The sequence below is a fragment of the Sinohyriopsis cumingii genome, unplaced genomic scaffold, assembly GCF_028554795.1.
Source record: "Sinohyriopsis cumingii isolate HCF-2022 unplaced genomic scaffold, ASM2855479v2 utg000452l, whole genome shotgun sequence".
NCBI classification, from domain to species: domain Eukaryota; kingdom Metazoa; phylum Mollusca; class Bivalvia; order Unionida; family Unionidae; genus Sinohyriopsis; species Sinohyriopsis cumingii.
The window spans coordinates 3,133,249-3,148,408 of record NW_028315901.1 but is presented as its reverse complement, the minus strand read 5'-3'; the positions used below and the strand labels follow the sequence as shown (position 1 = coordinate 3,148,408).

General features: G+C 36.5%; 1 protein-coding gene across 4 annotated transcripts in view; it reads right to left on the bottom strand.

The window, feature by feature from the left end:
• LOC149774033 (E3 ubiquitin-protein ligase TRIM45-like) overlaps window positions 1-15,160 on the bottom strand; it is a 54,865-nt gene that overhangs the window by 31,001 nt on the left and 8,704 nt on the right. For 2 of the 4 annotated variants that reach the window (XM_089945908.1, XM_089945909.1), the window contains exons 2-4: window positions 12,121-12,144; window positions 5,738-5,761; window positions 3,834-3,857 (exon numbers count right to left, since the gene is read on the bottom strand). In XM_089945908.1, the coding sequence (XP_089802034.1) occupies window positions 3,834-3,857; window positions 5,738-5,761; window positions 12,121-12,144 (72 nt within the window). The remainder of the gene's footprint in view (window positions 1-3,833; window positions 3,858-5,737; window positions 5,762-12,120; window positions 12,145-15,160) is intronic. The other 2 variants (XM_089945910.1, XM_089945911.1) reach the window with 1 other exon arrangement.

Genomic DNA, 15,160 nt, shown 5'->3' with positions numbered 1-15,160 from the left:
AAAACAAGATGTCAAACATAGTCGCGTGCACATAGGCACGTTATCTATCTATTTATTTAACTATCTATATCCTGGCTGAATCCAATGAACAATTATTAATGCCAAAATATGTATTATATATTGATGAAATATATCTGTAATAATTGCATAATCTGTCGTATAAACGGCTGATATAGCTCATTCAAAAGGCATGATTCTGACCAGAATTCGTTGTACTATCCCCACCGAAATAATGAATAAACATCAAATCTATAATAGCCGTAAATTCAAGATAGCTGACAGCAGTTAATTCGACTACATTTAAAGATTGAAGAAAAATCGATGTACAAATATAATGATATTGATGCAATTAACCTAGGACACCAAGTCCAATTGTAGCTAAAAGCACAATATCAAAATCAAATGCACTAATGCAAATACAATCCACATATCTGCTAAGATATATTCCTATCATTTGACAGACTTTCGATTAAAATTAAAGCAAACGTTTTCTGTACAGAAGCATTAAGGGATAAACAAATTGAAAACAGTTCCACTTTGAAAACATCAATGATTAAATAAAAATAAAATAATTAAATACAAATAAAATGATTAAGTACAAATAAAATGATTAAGTACAAATAAAAAGGCCATGAGGATATTTCATATAGTATTTGTTGTTTTCATGCATCATTCAAATTAGAATTTTGTATTGTAAGGAACACTTTGTAAAAAACACAACAAAATGGTTTTGGATGAAATAGCAGATGGAAAAATGACTGTTTGATTTTATGTTATTATTATAGAGGTTAACGTCATTTTTCAGCACAAGATAGACTTATACATGACGGCCAGTATAAATGGCGCAGGAATAACTCGCGGAAAACCCCGAAAAGGACCACCGACCCACGAGAAGCTACTGGCGTGAGATAGCAGTGATCCGAAACTCTGAGCGCTTTAGACCACTCGGCCACTAGGGGCCCCCGGTGATTGTTTGATATAAACGATATAAACGATTTAACAATATTGACGATGAGTCCGGTTGCCTAGTAGTTAGAGCGTCCGCCTCGGATTCGGGAGGTCGCGGGTTCGAACCCCGCCGAATCATAAGAAACACTTATAAAAATGGTGCTTTTCTTTTGATGTTGTTGTTCTTGCTCTGGGTTAACGCCATTCCTCAGGGAAATATAGGCTATACATGGCGGCAAGTACAACTGGTGCAGGAAGAACTACGGAAAAAATCCTTTAAGAACCACCGGCCCAAGAAATTCCACTAGCAAGCTTTCTCACATACCACATTGGCCGAGTCCGAGACTCGAACCCACGTGGACAGAAGTGAGATAGCCGTGATCGGTAAAGGTGAGCGCTTTCGAACACTAGGCCCCTCTTAAGAAGCATCCAAGTGGAAACCCTATCTCAATATTACATTTCATTCAGAAGTAGCAATAACAAAGATTTTCAGGATGGCCATATTGGTGCACATATTTGATCTCAGGTCGGTCCCATTTTCACCATAATAAGTCTCTTAGTAACAATCTCACGTTGACATGACCGTCCATTCAGCAGGAGCGGCTATGACGAGATTTGCAAGATGGCTACAATTGCCAGAATGTCAATGATATATTATTTTGCCGATTTTCACGTCTAGTATGCAGTTAAGATAATAATTAAATTTCTCATTTGTTTGCATAATACATGTTTCCTTGAATAATTTAACGTCGATTAGAAGGCAGGCACAACCCGACCCGTTTTCATTTGTTTTAGAACTTATCTCATAATGTCGAGGTTTCCTCTAATATTCTTCTATATTCCATCCACATTTGATTTTTAGTGGGTAATATGGCGTTCGATGCATCTGTCCCATCGCACACCTATAATGTTGTTTTCGTACATAAATTCTGGACTTACTTTTGAGAATTAAATTATTCATTAAACAATCAGTTTTTTAAATATCAGGAATCAGTTATTGCAATAAATTTTAAAACAGGTGTGCAATTTCATTTTCTTTTAGATCAATGGCGGGTCGGAGGGTGCAATTGTGGTGCATACAGTATCTGATGAAAATCGCTGATTTATTTACCTACGGCCTTATGGGGGATACCGCAGGTAACGACTAAGATTGTCTAGGAAAATCACAGTACCTACCGCTGATAATTATACTTGAGGTTGACAACATTTTGGACAGAATGCATAGATTGCATATGAAGTTGGTGTAATATTGGTATCCACACAAACTGTGTTCTGTGGCATAAACAGGATAGACGATTTTTCAAAATACCTTCATTTATACGAACAGTACTTTGTGTTTAGTCAATAATAATTTGGAAACCTGTTTCTCCTCAACTTGAATTTCTAGAGTTTTGATAGTATCTGACAATTAGCAATATCACCCCAGTCAGTATAGTACATTGTCAAGTATGGAAACGATTACACGCACACACACACACACACACATACACACACATACACACGCACACACACACACATAACTATATATATAGTAATCGAATAATTGACAGATTCAACTTTAAATGACTTATAATGCAATTGTTTCTGTTTCCTATGTGAGAAGGATAAATTGTGTATAATGCCGATCAACGTAGACACGTACACAAAACTATTAATATACATTGATTATATACAACGAAAAAACTTTATTCGATACCCTACTTCTCTAAACACTATGAGGGAGTATCGAATCAAATGGCTTGAAACAAGTCAGTAAAAGACAAAATAATATGAAACCAGGTCTGCTTAACTATTTATAGACCAATGTTTTGAAGACTAAACATGTTAATATAGGCGAGTATCATTTTAGGAAACCAGTTTGAGTTTCATAGATTACCTCCCTTTGACTTGTCCATGCAGTTCGTCTTTATTCAAGATAGCGATGACGTTCTTATTTAGCACAACTATGCGTAGAACGCCTTGACAATTGTTGGGATCATTTAAAACGTTTTTTTTTCTTTTGCTTTTTTTGTTTTTTGATTTTGACAAATAATAATGTGAACCCACGCATGCCTGCCATAATGAAACGCAGAATTAGACAAATTGTGCAATATTGGAGTAGTGTATGCCACAGTGTGTTTTTATATCTCATTGAACATACTCCAGATTAATTATTAACGCTTTATACTAACTCGACACCTTCTTTGAAATATTGTTACTGCATAGCTACTTTGCTGGAGATAAACTCATTGCTCCTTATTAAATACCAATATGTCTTAGCTGGTCACGTAGCAACAGAAACCGTGCAGACGTCGTATCTTGTGTGGCCCCATCATTGATTCAGGGACTACGCATCGTGTATGTTTTGTTGAATATGATAAGAAAGTGTTTCCGGTATTTTTAAAATTTTATTCCGCACATGGAAACAAGTTTCATTATTACATTTTCCTTCGTGTGACCTTTACGTTTGGGATAAAATAGACAATGTTAGCCACATTATACATTTAGAAAAAGAAAGCCACTAGTTATCATCCCAGTGCTTCTAAAAGTTTGGACCCGACAGTCAATACTTAAACAGGACAGAATGTTGGTAGGACAATGTCATATCATCATAGACACTTCTTGAGACAAACGTATAATGTATTAGTCCATTAAAGTGTCCGCTTGGATGCATTTATTGAACAAACGATGCTACTTCGTTTTCCGTCGAAAGTAATACATGTGCAATATCGAAACAAAATTAAATAGACACGGGTTTGATATTAATCCTTCTTTGGTAATGGTAAAAAAATGAGGAAAAGTTGGCAATAATTATTTTTCATAAATATTGTCATATTAGAAATCATATAATTGTAAGTAACGCATGATTTGATATATTTACTGAAAGCAACTCTAATTTTACTTACTCTTTCTTTTTTCTCTCTTTCTTCCTGAAAGAATAGGATAAATCTGATATTAGTCAAGATGAAATATCCTACATATTTGCTCTCAAGAGGGGAAGTATATACGCATCCACGTATTCATCCAGTGTAAGGCAGGACAAAATTAGATAAATGATGATGAATAGTTTACATTTCGCTATAAAATACTAAAACTATCAATATAACGTAGAATAGTGTCAATAAAATAAACCATCAACAAAGTTGTTGTTCCATGACTAAGAAATCTTTGAGCACAAGAATTAACATTAATGTAAACATTTTGTCTGTACTTTCATACGATACAATATGGTCACGCAGATAAGCTACAAATATATACATTTTTGGTGAAGCCATGACGTGTGAACTAAAATCACTGTTTTGTACAGAACACAATTTCCTCGTGGTAATAAATGTAAACCAACCATCCAAATTATATGCACATTTAAAACCTTAATGTCCAGACTCCAAAACAGGTTACTTACTTTCATTCCTTTCTTGTAGTATCGACCAATGTTAAGCACGCTACCTCACATTATGTATATGGATAAAGTTTTCTGTCAACATCTCAGTAAATCTTGGAATGGTAAGGACCGAATAATCAATAATTAACATAGCATATCATGCACTTTTTAAACGATTACGATAATTCGGTGGTCGGTAAAGTTCACTGTGTACACTTATTGACTGAGAATGTATTCACACTTGTAAACGTAGAAAACGGCAGTATCAGTTTAATGGGGGTTCTGGCTCACTATTTTCTGCGTGAAAAAGTGAGCGATGCCCCCCTTGATATAAACAGCTAGGGCATCGGGCTTTCTGGCTCAATTGTTTGTTTTGTTTTGTGAGTGAGAGTGTGTGTTTTTTGTGTCAGTGTGTTTATAATATATATTATCATTTTTGTATGCATGTGTGTATCCGATGGCGAATCTCTGAATGTCGTATGTTGAGTATCGTTTGTCATCAAAGGAGCACGTCATGTTGTGTTAATGAGTAGCGTAGAGATGTGATCTCGATGGGATGGGGATGTTCTCATGTCTAATAATGTAGATGTCCTTGTAGTGTGCTTGTCTGCAGTGATCGATGGTAGCGATTTTCCCGACGAATTATTTTTAATTTGACACGTTGGCTTTTTATTGACGGTGCCATCGTGAGGAGGGTGTGATCCCCACTCATCATGGTGCGTTGGTGTTGGCTATGTAGGAGATGACTGACGTTGGTATTATTGACAGGATGAAATATGAAATTAATGGATGGAATAATAGAGATATGAGCAGGAATATATAATAGAACAACACGAGCCACTGTATGTAAAATATAAAAATCTAATCACTTACATAAACTAAATTAAACTGAAAATTACATTTCAGTTATTAACTTCTCTTAGACATATACATACTAAATTTACGCGCAAGTCAATTAGTGGTCCTGTGATAACGATAAAAAATAGCATCAAATAATCAAGTGACTGTTCAGACTCAAATTGCCGTCATCTCAGCATAAACTGGTTGGCTGCCGATACTTTCCAAATCACCGTTTGTGACAGGTCAGCACCACACCCCTCTCTCTCTCTCTCTCTCTCTCTCTCTCTCCATCCGCTTCGGATCATCAGCCCTAACTTGGTTGTAGACTGCGCACTTTCACACTATGCGGTACAAGTAAATAAACGAACTGCAGATGGTTATACCAGACAGTATAACTAATTAGTTAGGTAGAAAGTGGTTACATACAACATAATCACAAACCTGTATCTCGCTATGACCATGTGGTACAGTCCCAAGTCTATATACATTATAATTATTATCCTTCCTTGTCACATACGTTTTAAAAGGTGTATTAGGGATGAACATTATGTGCACTTACTGGCTGAATGAAAGCATCTTAATACTTACTTTTTCTTTTTTCTCTCTTTCTTCCTGAAACAATATAATAATTTGATATCAGACAATGTGAATGTAACTTCCATTAAATGCAGTCAAAAGAGATGTTAAACATATCATCGCCAATGCGAAAACACATATATCATTACTTGAGCAGATTATTTAAGAATAAATGTTAGAACGAATCTATTTTACAGCTTGGCTTGTATTTAGGTCTCTGAATTTTAACTCTTCTCTCTTTTCTGTATCCTAAAGTGATAACCAGTACTGAGCTGCAATGTTTTCCGCCATAAAGTACATTTACTTTTTTATGGAAAAAAAGTGCATGACGCATGCGATCAGACATAAACAAGCAAATGAATCTAGAGAGTTTCGGTATTTTTTATAATTTCCTGAAACTTGTAAAATACGCATATTTGCATACAGCAATTAAAACAGAAAGCTCGTCAGTCATCAAATATGCCCCGTCTGGGCTAACAAAGGAAAGGAATACTGTGTCAACGTAATGCACCCTTTTTAACTGAATACAACATTTATATATGCCACATTAATCTGCACAGTAAAATTAATATTTTCGAGGAGATTGAAAATAGAAGCATGAGCCATTTCTTTGTAATATTGAAAATGGTCATTGTGTTATTAATTCTTATACGAAATAGTTTTAAAAACGTGTTGTTGGGTGTGGTCATGATGACATTCTTAAGAAGACAAACCAAAATTATCAGATTTGTTTTTAAGATAGTATTCAAGATTCTTGCTTTTATTACGGAAATCAGGCAAGAAAAAACAGCAAATTATACAATGATGACACTTCATAAAAATTAAGCTCATATACGGTTTCTAGTAGATGGTTGTTTGAGTTGCACGTTTCAAATCAAGACATCTTACACTAAGATAAATCATGTTCATCTGTTTAAATTCTTTTCTGGAAGAGATAGGTAATGTCAATCGCAGCTTTGCAGGTTTCTTTTTCGTTCTTGTTGGGCTCGGCTTTACATGATAACAATGGCTCAGTGTATGACACAGTAAATGTTTATGACGAAACGATGCCAAAGGCCTGGCATTAAAACCTTGATTATCAAAGACTTAAATAAAAGTACATTAAAACGTGCAACTTCTGCTATGCATTAAGTAAGCCGTCTGGTCTCATCCTTGTTCAGCTTGAACATTATAACAATGATAAAAGGTCTACAAGTAATTGAGTGTAAATACACATTTAAGCTTTCTATTTTGAACATTTATTAGAGGTAAGGACACTCTGACGTAGCTTATAAATAGCAACGTGTAACATTCTCTTTTGTTCCTGGGTAGAATGTGTTATTTCCTAATTGTTTATGCCTCAAAATTATAGACAATGGCTAGTATTCCACATAAACACTGCTTTTGTGTCCAAGACAGTGATATTTTCAAACTTACCTATTTTTCAAACATTCTAGATAGATACAGTGCTGCGTAAACTTGGAGTAACTTCTAGAACTTTCTAAAACTTTCCAGTAATATAAATATTGATATAAATACAGGGGTCTTAAGCCCACCAGTTCAGTTTAGTTCCAGCTGCCTAAGTGGATACATATCTACATTTTTCTGAGGAGGCTGCAAGAGGCTGTAGTATGTGTTATTTCCTGATTGCATTTTGCTATGTATGCGGACAATGTATCAAGACAAGAGCGAAAAAGTATTCCGTGGAATCGTTTCAAATGATAGCTCATCCACGAGCCTCAGAGACATGCTGCTCCATAGTAGAAAAAAGTACCCGTCTCTTCCCTTGGCTCACTCTGTTCACCTCAAAACAAGATTACAACAGCATCAAGACCTTGCTGTTATGCCTTGACTATGATGAAAACGGATGAGGTCATCGAATGTTTCAAAATGATTTCATTCCTGTTGGGTCTCCAAGGCGGCTTTACCAATTTTCACTGATATCTTTGCTTTGGGACAGCAGGGACACCAAGGCGCACTACCACAGGTGGGACTGGCCACAGCGCACCGAGTTTTCTGTGGGGAGGAACAACGTCAAGTGGGAGCCATAGGTGAACCCCCGGAAGGTACTGATTCCAGGACTGCACATTAAATTGGACCTTATTAAACAATTTGTCAGAGCTCTAGATAAGGAATCGGCAGCCTTCAAGTACATTCAAGACTTCTTCCCTAAGCTATCTGAGGCAAAGATCAAAGTCGGCGATTTGTCGGACCACATATAAATAATATGCTGTAGCGCAATGAATTCCCCAAGAAGCTCACTAATAAGGAGAAAGCGACTTGGAACAGCTTTGTCGCAGTGGTTCGGGGCTTCATGGGAAACCACAAGGCCGAAAACAATTTGGAGCTGGTTGAGATTGTGGTGAAACACTACGGCACAATCGGCTGTAGGATGTCCCTCAAAGTCCATATCCTTGATGCTCATCTTGATAAATGTAAGGAGAAAATGGAGTACCTGGAGGAATAAGGCGAGCGCTTCCAACAGGATATACTGGATTTTGAACGCCGCTACAATCGATAGTACAACGAATACATGACGGGAGACTACATTTTGGGGCTGATGCATGAACGTAGTTTACAGTATAATCGTAAATCTCGAAAACCTACTCACTTCTAAACCTGTTGTAGTCATTTTTTTATTATTTTAGTATAAATACATGTTAATTTTGATTCATATGTTGTTGTATTTTTACTTTATGTGAACTAAAAGACATATACTCTCGTGTTCTCATTGGAAATATATACATTTCAAAATATCACTGTCCTGGTCACAAACGCAAAGTTTCTGGGACATGTTCTATATTGTTTAGGCATATGCAATTACGAAATAACACTTACTACCCAGGAACCAAACTTGTGTTGCATAATGTAGTTGTAGTGTTATGTGTGTAATGTGAATTGTTTATGTAAGCGAGATAATCATATCATACTATGAACGCATAACATTTCTTAAGAATGAACATCTGTCTATTTCTTTTAAAAGTATAACGACGATTGATTTTGGTGTTTGTTTCTTGTTTATCTTTCCTTTATTCGAATCGTCACTAATTGCATGTTATAAATTGTACAAACTGAGTGTGATATACTCCTGGCACCATAACCTGCATTTAGTCCCAATATTTTGGACACAAGATTTATTATAGAAGAGAGTATTGTTTTGGATGTGTTCATGTCGTTTCGAACTTAAAAAATGACGAAAGTATGCACAAAGAAATGGGTCACAAAAGACAATGCTTTTTTAGTACATTAGAAGCCAAAAGTATGGACAAAGCAGTGGGTCACAAAAGACATAGCTTTTTCAGTACATTAGAAAAAATGGCTACTTTATACTTAATTCTTAAACTAAGCAATGAAAAATATCTTCTCTATAAGTTCTGGTGTGGGTATTCTTCAACGATACACTAGCATAATCCGACTATAAAAGTATCTGACATTTCAGCACGTTTTTGAAGAACGAAAAGTGAGAAACGTTAGTATTGAAATACATATTTTTCTTCTTCTGGGGCACGGCTTTAAATGATAAAATTACCTGAGATGATAAGTATCCACGTGGTAATTTGTATGACAAGTTGTAAGCAATTTATTGTCTAATACTTGAGTTTAAGGCCAAGCCTTGCTTACCAGTTAGATGAACTTTTCATTAGAATGATCACGTTCCCATAATATTCTACTGCGTCGTAGGCCAATACTTGAGATGTGCATACAATAGTGAGCTTGTAAGAAAATAATGTTCATCCCAATATTAGATCCGTTTCTGGGAAACAACTGAGCTTAGTTGCGATGGAATTAGAAATCATTTGAAAGGAAATATTTTTAAATCATTCGTTGGAATTCCTAACGTGCTAATTGACTTTTCGGATTAAAATACATTACTTTTGATTTTATTTTAAATTCATTCCAAGACCTTCTTGACTGTATCATTATTATATGCAGACATTCAAGACTATAGCATATCAGGACATTCAAGACTACTTACTTCGAGACAACTGGAGTTCATTGGGAACATTATATATTATTGGATATTCCGATGGGACAGTTAAGATTATTTAGAATTTGATTCACAAAACTGTGTATTTTTACCGTTTTCAGTGTTCTCTATGGAAATAGTGAGTTTGTTGACTTATATTTCACTTACTGGCTACACTTCGTTTTTTTAGATATTTTAAGACCTAGAACAGCAACCATTGCATGTGTATCGTTGCTTCTTGTAATAGACATCATAGTTCTGTGTCTAACTGTATTGTATAAAATCAAAAGCTACATCACAGTTTTATTGATGTAAATTTGAGTAGCCGCAATTTGTATCCTGGATATTTCATTATTTCTAATAGTAATTATAGGTTATTGGTGAGTAATAAGGAAATTGAAATAATTACTTAAATAAAATATACAGGCTGCAAACAGATGATAATTTTACTTGTGCATAGCTATCTTTGTATAGTGTTCTTGGATTAAACCTTTTGTTTTCAATGTTCTAAGGCGGTGTATCAAGAAAGATTCCTTTTCTTTCCTGGTCTCGGAACTCCAGTTGCGCTTGTGAGCAACTGCAATAAGTGTTAGACTACTGAAAGTGTGCCACGGGATTAGAGGTGTTCTGCGACTGGACTTATGTACACCTTCTTTGTTATCGAATTAGATCAGCAAAGACTGATCCGTATGTGTAACCTTTTAGTTTCTCCGACATAAAGAAAGCTACAGCTCTTGCACGTGATGGGATAAATTACATTCTCTGTTTTATACGTTCTGTTTGGATCATGTATGTTTATTTTCTCGCAAGTCGGTTTGCACGAGAATGCGTTGGTCTTTGTAATGTATTCAATGGTTTAACACTTTTCATCGCCACAAGGGCTATATTTATTAGGGTGGTCTTATGTAGTGATTATCTTAGCTTTGCCCCGACTCGGACATCTTTGAGGTTTTTTGGTCTCCGGTAGGTTACTATTCGTTTTTTGGGGGATTATTAAGTTTAGCGTGTCACATGATTTGACGATGAGCCAGTGACTATGCGTATAAATAGTGATTTGGTCAACCAAAAATTCATTCCTGTTTTAGATCAGTATGTGGGGATCATTTTGTGATCAGAGTTTATTGGGTTGGTCTTGCAATAAGAAGCGATTGGAACGGAATCATGCATTGTATGTGCTCACTGACTGGTAGATTAACACAATACGTTGGATTTGTGTAATGTTAGTTAAAGACATTATCAATGCATAAGAGCATTGGCATATCAGCACATTCGTGTGTGTGTGTGTGTGTGTGTGTGTGTGTGTGTGTGTGTGTTTGTGTCATGTGTGTGTTTGAGTGTGATCTGTGTCAGTGTCTCTGTGTGTATGTATATGTCTGTTTGAACAACGTTCTTTTGCATACCAGGGTCCAGCAACGTGGAATGAATTGCCTACTAAACTTAGACACAAAGACACAGTGATCCCATTCAGGAGTGCTCTTAAAACTCACTTATTTCGAACGCACAGACTTAAAGACCTAATAATGTTTCCTACCTTATATATTTTCAGCATGTTTTTATCTTTCCTAATTTCATGGTGTTTGTTTGTTTTTTTGTAATAATATCATTATATATGTTTGTTATGTTATAGGTTTGTCTAATGTTATAAAGCGCTTAGGGCTTATACAGATTAGTAACTATACAAAGTCCACATTATTAGTATTATTATTTTGTGAGCGTGCCTGTGTTCATGCATACAAAGTTTCTTATATCAATTTGTCGGTTAAATGTTGCCATTTTCAGAATAACTTAAGTCGTGCCTATTGTAGTTGAATCTGATGAATAACCTAGCCTAGGCGATATATTATGGGAAGTGCACCTGATTAAGAATGTCCAGTTCAACCTTATAACGCATGTGCTAACTTAATAATATCTTAACGTGGGTTATAGTACCCAAAACAATCAATTTAACAGCTTGTTTCAGTCAACATACTAATCCTAAGAATAGCATAACTAGTAATTGGCAAATACCATAAGTGGTGATACTTATAGGTGATAAAGTTGGTTTTCAACCTCTAGAAGCTTCGAGTTTTACATTTCCTAACCAAAGCCTCAGACACGCTGATCGTTACTTCGCTAATGATGAGGGGACTCGAAATTTAATTTCCACCTTCTTTCAATCCTTCGAACCATTAATATTAATATACGTGTTGCTTAACTTGTTTACCATTTCGACTTGTATCACAAACTGTTCAGGTGATATTCACTGAATACAAAATGATCGTATAGATATTTAATCACCAAAAGATTAAGAAGCATTACAATGAATTAATAACCTTGACAATCATGCCAAAAAGATGAGTCGAGTTCGATGAACACTTTGTGATACCTGTACATATCTAACAACCACAGAACGGCCGTCAGGAATAAACAATTTTGTAACTTTGACTGAAAACAGACATGATATACTTACCATTTCTTTCTTTTTTCTTTCTTCCTGAAAGATTATAATACATATAGAATTAGAAACGCGAAATAAACTTCACTAATTTGGTCTCAAAAGAGAGATTATATAATTATACATACATTGTCAAATGTAAATACAATATACGTCCTTACTGGAACATAATTTCTACCATAATGCCCCTTTTGGCTTACTCTACTGGTATTTAAAACTATTAATTTCAATGTCTCCTTTTTTCATTATCCTTAAGGGATAGAATGATTCAAAATATGCAATGGTTTTTCTTTCTCCATACAATACATTAAATGTGTTTAGGTAAACACTACATATTTAAACACCCTGATAAGCTTAGATGTGCTAACTTACTATCTTAATGTGGGTTATAACTCCGACAAAAATAAATTTAACACCATGTTCAAAGCTGGACCAAATCTAATAATGTTAAATCTGTCGGGACTGGGTGAGAGGGTCAGAATTGATGTAGTAGGCAACCTCGGCTAGCTTGGGGCCCAAATAAAATATCCGAAATACCAAAATGAAAGGAGCACTATTGCTAAATTTGACAATATATAAAATTCCGAGGAATTCAAAACGGACTATTGTCCTCCTAAAAATACAGCTTTTTGACCCATTTGGAACAACATCCAGATCCGAACGATGAACTACCTGAAGGAGCTACCGAAAGTGGCCTTTCCACGCGCGATCGACATCACAGAAAACAAACCTGGCCGGTTATTCAAGATGAACATTGTCCAAACAAAATCTTCGCTGATGTTGATCGACTAGAACGTTTGATTGGTGAAAGACGAGGAATAATTTCCATGAAATCATCAATGAAGCAGCTGATATTTGTGAGCTTTTATATACCGGCGTAGTCAAGGACAGCGGCGTCTATCTGGCTCTAAGTGATGAAATTACCAACGATTACTACAGTGACTGATCAATTAGATCGGCGATAGCAAAATAACATGATTATACACAATGTCCAACGTGGACCTGAAATGGTTAGGCTGAAAAATTCACAATTACCGGTTTATACATCAATCTGTGGAGATGTGATGTTATTCAAGGTTTATTTAGAAGGATATCCCCAAAAGCTATTCCGATTGCAAATGATCTGGGCGTGAAAGCGAAGTTGTTCATGATAAGGGTAGTGGCACTGTTGGTGATGTTGCTGGTAAAGCATTCTCAGTAATCCGGGACAGACTCCCGCAATTAGTACGACGAAAACCACAGCCTGTAAAAGTGTCCAACGTCGAAGTGATGCCAGCAAGTGTCAGCAAAACAATAAATCAAGCCGGAAATGAGCGAATGAAATAATTAGCTGCTGAGCCATCTCTGACAAAACAAGCCGAAACGTGGACGAACATAAATATAACTGCAAGTCTGGTAGCGGGAAGTGGCCTAGATCGACGATAATTTTAAACAACAAATAACATCATAAACTTTTCAAGCGTGTATCTGATACCGCATTTAACATGGACGCGACAGACCTCCAAGATGAATCAGTGCGTGGTTATCAGTATTATCCTTATGATGCGCGTGCATCTGTCGCACATTGACAAATCGAGGTGCAAGTTCATGGTATAAGCAGATATTTCATGCCCACCTGTGGCATTTATTCAGATGGAAGGCCAATTTGAAAGCAGATAATACAGCATACGGAGTTGGAGATCGAGTTGGTTGTGCTAATAATGGTGATATGGCATTGTTTAACAGTGTTACGGTCAGCATTTTATGGACATTACATTGAATCATGTGTCGAAAACGTCTACGTTGCTACGACCATATTGGGTCTGGCAAGATATTCCGATGATTATTCGCGATCCGCCGGTCCATCAATGATGTTCGCGAAGGACACCAGTGATCACCACCAGAACCGTAGCGTAACAGTGATTCTCAGCACGTCGATCGATGTTACATGACAATAACAGATTTTCATGTATTATTCTACTGTCGCACATCTTTGGGTTCTGCAAATAATGTCAGAAAAGTTATTTTTGGTGCTAATAAAATCAATACTATTAGTTCAAAAAGCCACGGACAACGATGCAATAAGGTGCCCCGATACCGTTGAGGCTGGTAAGGTGAAACTGACAAAGCTTTCGTTGTGGTCCTGTAGATGCCAACAATGACACCATCACCTGCTGATGAACACCGGCTGCTCTCTTTTCATGAATGACGGCGGTAAAACAACGCAATGGTGGCTGACGATGACCACAGACAAGGTCCAGAGTAACGGTGCTGGGTTATTCACATAGCAGATAGCATCAAAGCAAGGAGTTTCGGCACCAGGACATATATTTCTAGTGCTTCAGGAAAACTAACGAGTAGGTTCATGAGAGCGAAACCCAATGGTCTTTGACATGCTCGAGGTCAGTGAAGTTTATCTGCGAATAAATGGACATCATGAACCATTCGAGGAAATGCTGGTGAATTTAAAATACAATCATGTTGCACGTGCGTATCAGCGGTTGATGACAGTCAAGGAAGGGGTGATCAGAATGTTGGTTCTAGACTGCAGATATCTCAGCGGGACTTATCCGATCCTTTGTCTTTTTGTGGACCACCCATATTTGTTTATGCAATCGGTGGCGACATACACTTCCGAACTCGAATAGCTGTATTACTGGCAGGTCCTAGTGGTTACAAATAAATCGCTGTTATGCTCTCGAAAAAAACAATGTTGCTTGAGGGCGTTGGTGGACGAATGAAAGTTATTCATGCGCTTGTTGAAAACATGTAAATGTTCATAGAGTTCTTAATATTATAATGCCATATCATCACGTCAACTTTACTTTGACCCCTGGACAGATTAAAAAGCTGTACTCGGCATCAAAATAGGATTATTGGGCAAAAAATATCTCTGAAGTCAGCGGCGTTGCACGGACCGTTCGAACAGCTGCTGCCATGGCACGGAAAAAAGTAACAGCACACGGATTAAACACCTCAAAAACAAGGATGGGATCGAATATTACCAGGAACGTTTCGATAAAGCTCCCCATGTCCAATATTGATTTACTTGATGCTGCTCAGCTTTAAACATACA